At 41.2% G+C, this 14,640-nt stretch overlaps 1 protein-coding gene across 1 annotated transcript; it reads right to left on the bottom strand.

Moving 5' to 3' along the window:
- Positions 1–203: 203 nt before the first annotated feature.
- On the bottom strand, positions 204–7,580 carry LOC142957446 (leucine-rich repeat-containing protein 43-like). The gene is made up of 12 exons (XM_076099283.1): positions 7,494–7,580; positions 7,130–7,342; positions 6,240–6,350; positions 5,894–6,033; positions 4,702–4,940; positions 4,428–4,588; positions 3,847–3,988; positions 3,286–3,425; positions 3,113–3,202; positions 1,735–1,953; positions 1,498–1,597; positions 204–527 (listed from the first exon to the last, which is right to left on the bottom strand). Exons 1-12 carry the CDS (start codon positions 7,578–7,580, stop codon positions 343–345), a joined length of 1,827 nt encoding a protein of 608 aa, XP_075955398.1. The 3' UTR covers positions 204–342.
- Between the last annotated feature and the right edge of the window lie 7,060 nt (positions 7,581–14,640).

Below are 14,640 nucleotides of genomic sequence, written 5' to 3'. Positions count from 1 at the left end.
TTCAATTGAAAGTGCATTGCAGTCTCTGTTTATGACTGCACGTAGTCATCAGTTGGACTATGCTGCTAGATTTCTCCAGGTGACACAATAGCCTCCATGTAGCGGAAACATCAAATATTCATCTCTACGATATACTCACCAGTAATGAGGGAATGCAGGGAGGAACGTGAGGAAAAAATGTGTATTTTATTTTTCTGGTGAGTTTGTAACACTTGTTAGACTTGAGATGAAGCTACACCAATAAACCAGCCTGGCCAGGACTAGTTGGAGGAATATGGTTCCTGGTGTACAGTGGGTCAAACTGAAAAAGGAAGTAAACCTGGTGTAGCTGCTAATCTGGCTTTAAGACAAAACTGGCTGTTTGCTCAAGGAGTTATGTTGTGGGAGCAGAAGTTGATGAGCTTCAGATGCAGACTGCCATTTCTCCAGCTCCACGTTGAACTCCACAGTCACCGGTTCCAGTTGGACGGACACGGAGTTGTCTGTGTGGACGTCCATCTTGCATTCCTGCCCTCCTTTTACTTTGCCTACATAAGACGAGATCAAATGGTGTTCATGATTTTAAGCAGACTACATTACAGTCATTTAGTAGATGCTTTTATCCAAAGCGACTTACAATTCAGATTCTATCACATTCATACACACACCATAGGCATAGCTACGGGAGCAATTTTGGGGTCAAGGACACATCGACATGTCAGGGATCGAACCGCCGACCCTCTGAAGTATTTTCCTGCTCTCCACTTCGCCCCAGTCGTTTACTGACTGATCAATCAAAGCACACTCCTTTTAATTTTTCCTTTGGATGCTAAATACTTCTTTAAAAAAAACACACTTCCTTCAGTAATATTCCCCATGAGACACAAACCACATCTACAACACTGAACAAAAATATTAACGGAACACTTATTTTTTTATTGTTTTTTTCATTAGCTGAAATAAAAGATCTGACTTTCCTAATTGTCGTATAAATGATATTGGAGATGGCTTGTGGTAGAGAAATAAACATTTAATTCACATTCACAACAACTCGCTGCAGCTGGACATTCCTTCTATCAGCATGCCAATGGCTTGCAACATCTGTGTAATTATGTTGAATTTTTCGAGTGACCTTTTATTGTGGCCAGGCCTCGGCACGCCTGTGTAATTATGACACAGTTTAATCAGCATCTTGATATGCCACACCTGTCAGGTGGATGGATTATCTTGACAAAAGAGAGGAGCTCACTAAGGTAGATTTAAACAAAATTGTACACGACATTTCAGCGATAAGTCTATTATGTGCATAGGAAAGGTTTAGTTTTATTTCATCCAATAACAAATAGGAGCAAAAACAAAAGTGTTGTATGTATATTTTTGTTCAGTGTAGATACATTTAGTCCACCCTAAACATAACACTATTTTAAACGTATTTCCTCAGTTCTCATTTATGTCAAAACCAATCTAAAAATATTCCCTGTACAGTTGGAACAGTTATGTGTTGTTCAGATGATTAACCTTTTGAAGCTGCTGTATTCTTCTGTTTAGTACTGCTGCCTCCTCCCTGCTTTGATTCCTTGTCCTTCTTCTTGTCCTCTTTAATTGTCTTTCCCAGATCCTAAGGATGAGTGAAAAACATATCTCACATATAAGTCCCGATTTCAATTCAACTTTTTTCCTGTTGCAACAATAGTTCATGTGAAATGGACAAGCTTATGATTGTACTACTAACACCTGTTGAGCATGTCCTCTCGCCTTTTCAAGTGTTTGTGTAGCTTCCACCTCAGACTCAGTTTGCAGAGCCCCAACGTTACAGAGGACAAGGACCTTTTGTCCTCCTGTCACCAGGCTGTGCAGGGGGATGTGGACAGAGCCTAGTATTCTTCTGATGGGGGCGTCCTGGAACAGCTCTGGTACTGATTTTTTCTTTTTGTCTTTAGACTTGTCTTTAGTGGATCCAGATTTGATTGGAGACTTAGGAAGATACCACAGACATGAAATTATCATGTTGAGATGCAGTCTAATTTTATCTGTCAAAATAGACTTTTAATACTTACACAGAGCTGATGTGACAAGCTCTGGTTGACTTACCTGTGGGTGGACTGTTTCTTTATGCCGTGGTATCTAGTAGTTCTAATGTGCACCAACAATTGCCATATTATTAAAACCATGATACAGCGAAGGTACTGTTATCCTCTGCAAAATGTACCTTTACAAACTATAGCACATGCAACAATAGTCTTTTTTGATGTAAAAATTACATAACATAAATATTTGTACTACCTTATAACTATTATAAGGAAGGCTGAAATAAAATATACATTTTGGGTGAAAATAAAACACCCTGACCTGCTCTCTCCATTAAGTCAGACTGCAGCAGCATCAACCAAAATAGAAATTACAATACCCTCCCCTCTACCCCTGAAAATAATTTCTGAACAGTCTCTTATTTAATTTAAATTTCTCTTTCACAACTGCAGAAACACAATTGCAGCTTTTTCGGCGGCTTAAGAGGCTGAAATGAGCCTCAAGTCAGGGCTTCTCGTTCATTGTGAGGTTGCCCGAGGGCACATCAGTAGATTTGGCAGTTGCTGTAGATTTATTGGACACTGGAGTCATCAGCAGATAACTGGAATCAATTCAGCATAAATAATAAAGCTTGCAACCTTCTGGTTATTGGCCAGCCTAAGACTATATGTACAATATTAAACTATATTATGAAGATAGATCTGGGCGTGGCACTCAGTCTCCCTCCTGCTGCCAATCACCATGCACACCTGAGACCCATCCACTGGTCAAGCTCCTGCTGTATTTCTACCCCGGCTCTACACTCCAGTCTTTGCCAGATGGTTCAGTTTGCCACCATTGTACAAATGCTGCTGCCTGCTTTGTTTGTCTCGAACTAATACTTGAGTTTACCTGAGTACTGTTTATCCTGTAAACACATTGACTCAAATAAAGTTGCTTGTGAACCTTTTTCAAACCTGTGTCTGAGTTCTGCTTTTTGGTCCTAAATCCACTCAACCTGATAAATAGATATATTAATTTAATTCATTATTTTTCTAACACTGACTAATACAAGGGGTGTCCTTCTACAGTTTGTGATTCAGTAGGAATTAAATGATGAGCTCACTTCTTCCCCTTTCCTGCTTTTCTTCTCTTTTACAGGTCGGCTGGGTTTGGCTAACGGGACGTCTTCAGAGGCTGCAGGCCATGACAGGACCTAAAATGTCAAATGCCAGAATATGAGTCCTAACGCATTTTGCGTCTGAACGTTTACCCACTCAAACCATATTTTTTTTTTACTTTTTCTTCCTCTATTGTAAGATAAAGTCCTTTATTGAAGAATCTCTTTAAGCCTCCCAGATCACCAACAATGTACGTGTGTGTGTGACTGAAGTCCATGCACTCTGACCAGGTCAGCTTTGATGTGCTGTGTCCTGACACTGTAGAAAAATCAGAATAATACACAAGTGAAAGTTTGGCACAAAGATATGGCCGCAGAAAACACATAAACAAAATATATATAAGTCAGGCTTTTGGCGAGTCAGAGACACATAGGTGAAATCTCAGAATGAGTTAAGAAAAGTGTTAAAAGTGATAAAGGATCAGTCATCATCCAGTTTCAGGGTGTGTACAACTTTCCTCTGACTGTATGTTCCTCTGAAGGCAGCTGAGTAAATTCTACAGAAACTGATAAGAAAATACCTCACACTGACATCATGCACTGAATGTCATGCAATTACAACCTGTGTGTTTTTTTAATCCTGTTTCAACAACTGAGTCGGCTCTATCAGGGTTTGTGATTTAATAGATTTTCCTGGAGGCGTGAAAACTTTGCAGTTCAAATGAGTGCAGTATTATTACCATGTGTGACATCATGGCAGGTTTCCTCAGTATACACCATTAACTGTTTGCACGATTCTTTTTCACAATTTCTGTTTGATTGTAGGTCAGCATCATCTTCTATTACATTTGCTGCGTCAGATTTAGACTCCCTGTCGAAGTTCTGGTAACAGCAAAAGAGAAGAAAGAAAAACTGCTGATTTAAAAGATAGTTTCTGGACATGATTACACAACATCTCAACTCCATTTTCCCCATTCAACAGTGTTTTATCTTTGTTTTAAGATAACTAACAAAACAAAGCACATATAAAACGGATGTGAATTAAAGGCGCTTATGTGCATTGAACAAATATACTGTAGATGCCTAACTGGTTTTTGTTGATATGGTACTTATTGTGTGCAATGACGATAAAATTTAATCTAATCTAATTGTATAACAAAGAGGGAATTTCATTCTTAATGAACTGTAACTGTGGAACACAACCAATGACATATGAAATGTACATATGGGCATGTGAGTAAAAAAACCGTTTGTCACATGTGACATTCTGAACAGTGTAAGACATGTAAAGAGAGGGAAAATTGTTGGAAGGATACGTCACCAGGTTAACAGTTTGATGACTAAGGAACTCGTATGTGATAAAATAGCCGTAGTTGACAACAGGGAAGTCTGGAGCGTTTTCTTCCACTCTCATCAATGGGTCTGGGATTCCCCTCGCCCTGCCCACACTCACTGTGGCTGATGCGCGGTCCACTATCAGATCTGTACATATGGAAAAAATGACAAAGCTGCTGATTTAGGAAATTTAAAAGAAACAAGAGCCCATGTTTACAGGACTCAGACCTACTAATTGACAGCACAGTCAACAGTCTCACCACTGTTCTTGGCCAAGCCCCTAAAACACTGTCTTTCCTCAGCGGAGATCCATGAGGTGTCCAGGCAAGAGAGCTGTGGAACACTGTCCACAGTGAAGCCTGGGTAGGAGGGAGCAAGAGTGAATGGGTTTCCCTCCAGCACCAGCGTCCTGAGGCAGCTGAGCGTGCTCAGGGCGCTCAGCAGGGCCCGCTGGTCCTTAAACTCACAGTCACTCAGGTCCAGACACACCAGCTGTGGCCTGAGGTCAGAGACAGTCATTGTTTTTACAGAACAGCAATGTGTTGTACAGCAAGACTGACAACTTTGAAAAACAGTAAAAATGATTTATTCTTAAATAAAACATTCCCAAATGCACCAAGTCCAAGCAACCCCTCCTCCTCTAACTTTAATTTGGGTATTTTCCTATATTTAATATCTTTTTGTTATTTTTTGTATTCATTTAAAAACAGCTGTATGTCCCAGAGTTTCTGTACATGTTCTAAACGGTGCTGTCTAAGGGTCTTCTCTACTCCACCAGAAATGAATTCTGATGGCAAAAAAACATAAAAAACAACAAGTCGCAAGCCGAGATAATCCTGATGACATCACCAGGTTTCTTTTTTCAAACTTATACATTATACAACTGTTTTCATAAGATGTGAAATACTGTTTTTAGACATTTACATATTGTTTAATTGATGATAAAGAAGGAAGGCTTGAGAAAATAATTTCCCCTATGGCTCACTAATATGACAACCATTTTAGATTTAATGAGCTATGTGTTTCAGAGTGTTTCAATGTAATTGCCTTCTGAAATTCATCAGGAAACACGAGTGGTTTAGCCCTCACTAGAAATTAATGCCATTTTTTGATCACCCTTTGAAGTCCAAAGCTGCCTCCCAGCTTTAATACACCACTTCGCGTAGCTTAGCTTAGTTTACAAAGTGGGTGTAACTTTGTAAAAGTGTGAACTCCCTGCTCCTACTGAAACAATATTTAGAAGTTGTGATTCTTTAAGGTGGCATCAAAAGATTTTCTACCCAACACAGCATCAACTGCTGTCATCACTATGTCACCACTTTTTCAGTAGGTGTCGCCACTGAAAATCGAACACACTGCCATCACGTCAGTATGTGTTGTTCAACCCACTTCCTGTGTGTGTGTGTGTGTGTGTCTGTGTGTGTGTGTGTGTGTGTGTGATTGTGAACTAACCAATGTCTTCCAGTAAGATGAAAGATGTCATCATGTGAACCCAGACTGTTTGAGCCGAGGCTGAGGTATTCTAGGCGGGGAGGGAGGCAGTTGGTGAGACTGTTTAGAGCAGACAACCTGTTGGCACGTAGCTCCAAAATCTTTGAAAAAAACACATTTACATTCAAAGTTGATCATGCCCACATCACAACATCTGCTAAACTTTGATCTATGAGTCAGTTCTGTTACACTGACATACTTCACCCAGTGACGGCACAGCAAGTGTTTTACCTTTGCTTTGATGGAAAAGCAGGGCAGATCGATGTGAATCACCCTTTCATGACAACCTTTTGCAGAGCAAACTGACCTTCAAAGTGCTGGGAAGGTTTTCTGCAGGGATTTCTGTGATTTTATTGTCACTTAGCACCAATTCCTCCAGCTTTGAGAACCTTAACAGGCCGTCGTCGATGACTGATACCTAAACACAACACAGACAAAACATCAAGTACAACTTTTCAAAATTGCATAAAAGCATCAGCATTTACTGATGTTGTTCTTTGTGTTTTAAACAAGGTCAGGAGGAGAGTTGTCACAAGGTGTTACAATTTAAGTGGTTACTCAAAGCCTCTCAGCCATTAGAGGAACCAGAAACTCATTGAAAATACTGTGAAACCAGAAGAAGATGTGATCTATTTTTGGGATCCTCTGTTTTTTTCATGTCCATTTTTGGATTTAGGGGATCCAATAACAAACTTTGAGATTTGGGGATTACTCTAACTAACATCAGGATAATAACAATTACCAATTTTTTGGACATCTATATCAGAATAATATGGATTTAGGGACACTAAAACAAGTTTTGTGATTTAAACAAATACCATATTGTAGTGTCCAGGGAGGGTGGGTGTATAGTGGAAAGCCTCCCAGCATGCACCAGGGCAACAGGTTTATGGACCCCAGCCTCTGTTTATGCATGCTTCTGTAAGATTACAAACATTATGGTGTTATGCACCTAAAGATAAGAGTGCAAAGGTAGTCTGTTGCTGTACTGATGCTCAGAGAAGCTAATAAAGCACCCTTTTGAGCTGGAAAACGTTACATTTCTGTAAAAAAAAAAACTTTCATGCCATAATACTTTGGAGTGCATTATACAAAATCATGGGTTTGGTTTAACAGAATGCTCATTCATTTCTTAAGAATGACACTGTACAAGAACATTGGTTGAGTCAAATTTCAAGTACAACTCAGTACACTCACACCCTTGTCCACAATGCGAAGTGTAGTAAAGTAATTGTAAATGAAGTCTGTGTGCAGGCGTTCAGGGGTGAGCACAGCCAGCCGTCTCAGGGCTGGAGCCTGAGGGCTCCATGACTTGTCATGCCGCCATGGAGAGTGACGGCAACTCAGCAGATCCAGGAGGTCGTCTGTGTCCTCTGTTTCTGCTCCCTCTGTACTGTCTTTGGTCTTTCTCTGAGAACATAATCACTCAGTTTATCAGTATCTATATCTAAGCTACTGTATGCAGTGATGGGAGTGCTTTAAACCACTCAATAGACATGATCATTTTTTTAAAGATAATCTAGAAAACACTGCAAACAATAAAAAACAATGTAAAACTCACCCAGGTGCCGTATCCACAGGGAAAGTCCTTCAGACAAAGGTGGTGAATCTGCTTCTCTAACACAGCAGAAAGCTTGTTTGAGCTCATGTCAGCATTTGTTACCATATGGCAAGTTACATAGATGTGTTAAGAGAAACACAAGCTACAGTATGCAATGACACGTCAGCTTTTCTTTGGTCAGTCTTTCAGGGAAAAGGCCTCTGGTGTTTATTTACAAATGGTTGTCAGTTGCTTGGCAACAGCCGGGGCTCACTCCAAAAACACTGCATGGAGTCGTGACTTCAGTGCGAGGGATTCAATGAAGCCTATTGAAATTAATTGTTAGTGGAAATAAAACTTGAGAAAAACTTGTTTCAGCTCAGGAATTGTTTTAGACAAACACCATGACCATGAAATGCTTAATTGCCTTGACAAATGACAAATTTATCAAATTCAACAACCTGACTGGGGGGCTTAATGCTACTGAGCCATCGTGAACGTTATTAGTAACATCTGTGTTGTTCCTGCTATGGCACTTTGAAAAACCTCAAATGAAATCTATCCAACTGCACTCACTGGCACCCTCTAATAGTTTACACACATCTTAAAAAGATTTCCCTGCTGAGTTATATAGTTTCATATTTTTATATATGAATATGTATATTTTCTTCCTACATTGTAATGTTACAATCCATTGACCCGTATAGACATTTGTTTTCCATTGGAGTTTGCAAATCCCAGGGGATCAAAATGTTTTTATCTCTTTGTTGCTGTAGCCTACAATGCTAATGTGCTGATGTCCAGCAGGTATAATGTTTACCATGTTTATCATCTTCGTTTAGCATGTTAGCATGCTAATATTTCTTAATTAGCACAAACATCAAAAACCATGGATATCAACGTCATGGTTGTGCAGCTAGAGGAACGGTCAGGGAATGAATAATCCTCTGTTGACTATGAATGTCTGGACAAAAATGTATGACAATTCATCTAATAGTTGAGATATTTCAGTCTGGACCAAAGTGTTGGACCGACAGGCCAACACTGCCATCCCTCAAACCATCCGTCAACATGTTGAGAGATAAACCTTATTGGGTCAACGTTTTACACTCTTAAGGTTTGATGACATCATAGCAACATTCAACTGATAAACATCAGATGTCTAGATAACTTTGTGGCAGTTGGCATTGCCTTCCTACGTTAAACCACTGTGGTGCACAGTGCCCTATATGCAAATCAGAAACATTTACAACAAGATTCTTTGGACGATAATACCACAAAGGCGTCATCCACTGAATGATGGCATGCAAAAAAAAAATCCAATCCTCCGATATATAAGCACATTGTGTGCCAGTTAAGGAGCATTAACTCAACAACACAAGGACAACATTCAAACCATGTCTTTTGGAAAAGGTAAGCTGTTTTTAAATGAAAGTTAATTCATCGAGGATTTCTGTTTCCGTAAAAGAGTAAGAACATTTTAAACTCAGCACCTCGGTGTAACAATGCTTTAGAGTTACTTTTATGATTATGTTGTGATTTCAGGAGTATTGATTGAGTGATTGATTGATTGAAAAATCAGAAATCAGCTTATAAGCAATATTTTCTTACTGCATATTATTCTCTCAGTATAATCAGTTTTGAATCTGAGATCTTGATTGGAGTTAAATTTGAGCAAGCTACCGGCTGACTTGCTATGCAGATGTTTTTTGTGTGTCTAACATATTTTCGTGTGTCTAACCTCCTGCAGAGCTCCTGCTTTTCTGCATTGGGATCTTGTTTGTGGACTCCCAATTATTTGAATTGGAGGCGATTCGGAAAAACATGACAAACCTGGAACCCTTTGCCTTCTTCTGTGATCTACAACTAGCGGAGGAATATTATGTAAGTAAACACATCATACTTTAAGTTTATATCATATATAGTGCATTAACATTGACAGAAGTTTTCCTATTTTTAGAATTATATTTCATAGGAGATGTATTTAGTGGTAAAAGCCAAATAATGTAATAGAACATGCTACAAAATGAAGTTGCCTCCTCACCAGGAATGTAACTAAGTACTGTATTTAAGTACAAATTCAAGGGTTCTGCTTTATTTGATTATTTCCATTTTATGCAACTGTATACTTCTTGTTAGTTACTTTTCAGATTACAATTTTCCATACCCTTCCTGTTTAGTCCAAACCCTGTATCACCAAATATGGTGATTTTTTATTAGAATTCATCTCATAAACTGAAGGATGACGTTTGCGTTTTCAGTGTTGGGAGAATGATCCTATATACATGAACTATTTTAAAACCAGGTTGTTTCATGAAAAGTTGAATTTATAGAGATAAGTGGTTCTCACAGGATTGACACCACAAACATCTGATGATCTTATAGAATATGATGCATTGCTGTAGATTAAACTACCCAACATAAAGGATTTAAAAAGATCTACAGCAGTAAAATGCAACATACACATTAATGCAGCAGTATATTGATCCAGAAGTATAATATATAACAGCAAAATACTGACAAGGAACATTTTACAGCACAATGAGTACTTTTACTTTTCATACTTTGAAAACATTTTGCTGTTTTAATTAAGTACATTGTGAATGCAGGACTTGCACTTCCACTTGAAGTGGAGTATTTTTAGTGTGGTATTGACACTTTTAATTAAGTAAAGAATTTCTTCGACTACAGCTCCTGTTGATAGAGGGACCTTTTGAACCCAAAAGTTATGATAACTCACAGCTTCTGAGATCTCCATCATTGATTTTGTCATATTGATTCTCACTTCCCCTCCAGGTCAAGCATGTGTTTCAAGAAGAGGGCCCAAATGCATTGAAGCTCATTGAGGGTATAACTTTAGGAAACACCACAGAAGAAATCAATGCCTCCAGCTGTGCCATCAACGACTACCTCGACAAGCACCTGCAGACAATCTTAGAGAATGTCTTAACTTCCACAGAGGACAAGAACGTCATCCTCAACCATGCTCAAAAGTTTCTTAATCAGTTCAATAGAGCTGTTGGTCAAAATGGAACCCTCGCCTTGAAACAATGCCACAGAAATGTTACAATGTCAGACTGTTACACTATGAGAGTAAGAGGCCTTAAAATCATCAACTCTACCAGGCGATGGGTGGAGACTATCGCAGTCACAAAAGCCTCCTGCATGAATTGATTGAACTAAAACACTTAATGACAACGTTGATATTTATTTATCTTTGTATTTATTCATTATATGTTGGTGTGTTATTTAAGGTTAATTTATAGAATTGATGTTATTTATGTTGAATGATGTCTTCCAAATTGCCTGTAGCCTATGATTAAAAATAGTTGGCAATAATAAAATAATTGAATCAAACCACTTTTAGAATAAGATTTTTTTCATCCTTGATTTCACTGCCAGAAGACACACACACACACACACACACACACACACACACACACACACACACACACACACACACACACACACACTTTTGTCTTTAACATTTACACGTTGATCTTGAAGGGAGGCCTGCCAAGGAGAATCAAATAGGAAATTGAGCGAGATTTGAATAATGTGATGCATTCATATACCGTAGTGTCGTTTTATTCCGCCATCACACACACGATACAATAAATAAAGCCTATATACAATCTAGTATACAATATCACTGAAAAGGCATAGGCAGAAGAATAATGCTTATGCCTATACTACATTCTTACCAATTAAGTTACCCTCAAGAAAATGTAATATAAAAATAAGAAAAAGAAAAAATATATCTCATTCACACTTGTAACCCTCAAAAATAGCTTTATAAACAGTCCTTTTGAAAACCAAAAATGAGTTACACATTCTTACATTTATGTTAGCATTGTTCTATAATTTTACCCCAACAATAGAGATAAATCTCCTTTTAATCCCTTTTTTAGCTTTTTGTAACATAAATTTACAAACATCTCTTAAATAAAGTTCTAATGTAAGTTCAGTCAGTTCTTTTTCTAACGTCGATCTGTGTTTCATTATGGGAGATATAGACCACTCCCGGATTGCATGAAATTCCTGAAGCCAAATATTATTTAGCTGGGTAATGACTATTACAGGGACTCTGGCGCGTTTGCCTCTAGCACAGCATGTGCCAAGGATGGCCCGAGACATTGAGCCTGTAAAACCTTTCAAAAGTGTGCGGCGTAGCCCAACTTGCTGCAGCACAAACCTCCTGCACTGAAACACCCTTGAACAGGGCCCATGAAGTGACCATACACTTTGTGGAATGAGCCCTCAAACCCTGGAGGGGCTGCAAACCCCTACACCTATAGGCTAGAGATATGGCCTCTACAATCTCTGGCATGACAATGGCTTGCCTTTGTGGGGAGTGGCCCGGGACACAAACAGCTGATCCACTTTCCTGAAACCTGCTGATCTACTCACATACACATGCAGTGCTCGCACCGGGCATAAAGTGGCCTTTGCTCCTCTGAGGAGGAGAATGGAGGTGGGTGAAAAGCTCCACCGTGGGACACTTGTAGGCTGACTCCACCACCTTAGGCACAAAGGCCGGGTTGGGCAGCAGACAGACCTTAGCTAGCCCTGGAGAAAACTGCAAGCAGGAAGTGTGAATGGATAAAGCCTGTAAATCACTCACATGCTTTACTGTGGTTAAAGCTAAGAGCAACACTGTTTTAAGTGACATGGTGGGCGACTGTGGCTAAGTGGAGAGCAGGGCCGTCCTTCAAATAGAGGGTCGGCGGTTCGATCTCCGGCTCCGCTAATCGCATGTCGATGTGTCCTTGAGCAAGACACTTAACCCAAATGCTCCCGTAGCTGTGGCTACGGCGTATGAGTGTGATAGAATCTGAAGCTTCTGCTAAATGACTGTAATGTAAAAATTAACTTTATCCTCACCGCCTCCATAGGCTCATGAGCCCTGTTCTCTCCCCCTGGCTAGAGGTAGGGGGGGGGGGGGGGCATGCATAGAGCAGCATGGTTGGCCAGGAGTGGGTCAGCACATCCACCCCCAGAGGTGCTTTTACGTCCGACAGCAGACAGTGAGCGTTTCCTCGCGAGGCGAAGAGATCTACGTCTGCCTGGCCACATTTCTGCCAAACTTGCTTTGTCCACTCTCCGTACACCCCTGCACCCCTTTCAAAACGCCCGGAACATGTGTTGCTCGAAGAGACAGGAGCCTGGTGCTGCTCCACAAGATTATCCTCCCAGCCAACCTGTGCAACTGCAGTGAGCGAGTGCCGCCTTGGCAGTTGATGTACGCTACCACAGTAGTGTTGTCTGTTTTCACCAGGACGTGGCGTCCGTGGAGAAATTTCAGTAAATGCTTCAGTGCATAAAACACTGCCCAGAGCTCCAAGAGGTTTATGTGAGTCTGAGCCAGCCTCGGGTCCCAGGTGCCATTCACTGCTCAGCCCAACATGGTTGCTCCCCACCCTGATAGGGAGGCATCCGTTGTCAAGGTTAACCTGGATGACACCGCCCCCAGCGGGACACCTGTCAAGAGAGCCATCGAGTCCCCCCAAGGGCGGAGCAGTACCACGCACACTGTGATATTTTCCCACGGCGTGGGCAGAGGTCAAAGGCTTCTCCTTCTTGTTTCATGAGGGTGCTTGTCTCTCTCACCTTTTCAAGAGCTGGACCTTTGGCAGGGTCATATGCCGCATCCATAACCTCTGCCTTCTGAGCATCACTGAGGCCTGAGAGATTTAGCCACAGGGCCCTCTCACCTGAGACTGCAAGGCCCACTACACGACCGCTGCCTTGCACTGCATCGCGTGAGGAGTGTAGGATGAGATCGTTAATAACACAAATCTCATCCCATAGGGCCGGGTTAGGTGCCCCTGAGTCCAGCTGCCCGCCCATCTCCTCTAGGATTTCCACCTGGTACGCAGATAGCAGAGTCATCGCATTTAGAGAGCACACGAACTGTGCTGCGTATTTATACATTCTCTGGAAAACAGAGGCGGTGAGGCATTCCATTTTACGAGGCAGAGAGATGTTTGAGGAAACTGCGAGAGAGCGACGGTTTGGGTGGAGGTGATAAGCCACTGAAGGCTCCACTGCTGAGGGTTCAGCCAGACCCAGTTCCCTCGTCCCGTTGATTTCCAGCTTTGAGCTTACTCTTAAACGGACTGGTCCAGTACCTGCTCATTTCTTTGATATAGGCACTGCTGGCAGAAGTTGTTTTGATGACGGCTGGGCTGGTGGGAGCTTCTTACTGTCATACAGGCCTCTCCACCCCCTCCTGGGCTGTTGTACGGATCAATTGTGTGGGTCCGTCGGTTGATTATCTCCGTAGAGGATCCTGTTAGCAAGAGGGTTGAGTCAGAGACGGAGACGGATGTGTAGGAAGAAGCTTGCTGTGGTTGCTGGAAGTATTCGGTGGGGGGCACTGGTATCCTGGTGCTGGGTGCCCTGGCTAGAGCCAACTGCTGCCGTTTCAGAAAGTAGTCAGCGAGGGGTGCTGGCATCCTGGACCCGGGTTCCCCTGCTAAAGCTGGCTGATGTGACTGCTGGAAGTGGATAGCTTGGGGCACTGCTATTCCGGTGCTAGGTGCCCTGGCTAGAGAGAGCTGCTGTGGTTGCTGTAGTAGGCAGCGGGCATTAAGGTTCTCCTGCCAGTTCGGGCTGATGTGAATGCTGGGAATGGAAAACTGGGGTCACAAGCATCCCATCCCACTCGCTGCTACCGTGGAGCAATAGAAACACGGGAAGCTGTACAACCGATGAATGAGAACCGTTGTCTTGGATGGAGACATGAGTGTTGTACATTATTGTGCGGAGCATTTAAACTACACTTTGATAGTATTACTTAGGGTTGCGATGGCACTTAATTAATTATTATTATCATTATTATAATAAGTCATTACCATTATTGATGTTTATTTCTATTATATTTTTTTTAAATGTATGTTTGTTTCATTGTTTGCTTTCCATCATTACTGTTATTATGATTTCCCCATTATTTGTGTTGATAGTAACATTATCTATACAGGACTCGTTTTTTCTTTTTTCTACAGTCATTCCACAAACGCACACATACACACACATGACAAACCCAATCAATCTCATAACAGAACTCCCCACCCAATCCCTTGTCCTCCTGTGTGTGGTGGATTGTTGTGGTGCTGGCACTGGGCCTGGCCACTCGACTGAGTTCCCCCCCTGGTATATGGTCACT

The sequence above is a fragment of the Anarhichas minor genome, unplaced genomic scaffold (genome assembly GCF_050575085.1).
Source record: "Anarhichas minor isolate MPS153535 unplaced genomic scaffold, ASM5057508v1 ptg000025l, whole genome shotgun sequence".
NCBI classification, from domain to species: Eukaryota; Metazoa; Chordata; class Actinopteri; order Perciformes; family Anarhichadidae; genus Anarhichas; species Anarhichas minor.
The sequence above is the reverse complement of the archived record's forward strand: the minus strand, read 5'-3'. Positions and strand labels throughout refer to the sequence as shown.

Bases quoted from the DNA above. Each gene is read 5' to 3' on its own strand.
- LOC142957446 (XM_076099283.1), bottom strand. From the start codon at position 7,580: ATGAGCTCAAACAAGCTTTCTGCTGTGTTAGAGAAGCAGATTCACCAC. The intron at 6,034-6,239 runs GTCAGTTTGCTC...TTTTTTTCAAAG, and splicing joins ACCTTCCCAGCACTTTGAAG to ATTTTGGAGCTACGTGCCAA. The intron at 4,589-4,701 runs GTGAGACTGTTG...CCATATGTACAG, and splicing joins GGGCTTGGCCAAGAACAGTG to ATCTGATAGTGGACCGCGCA.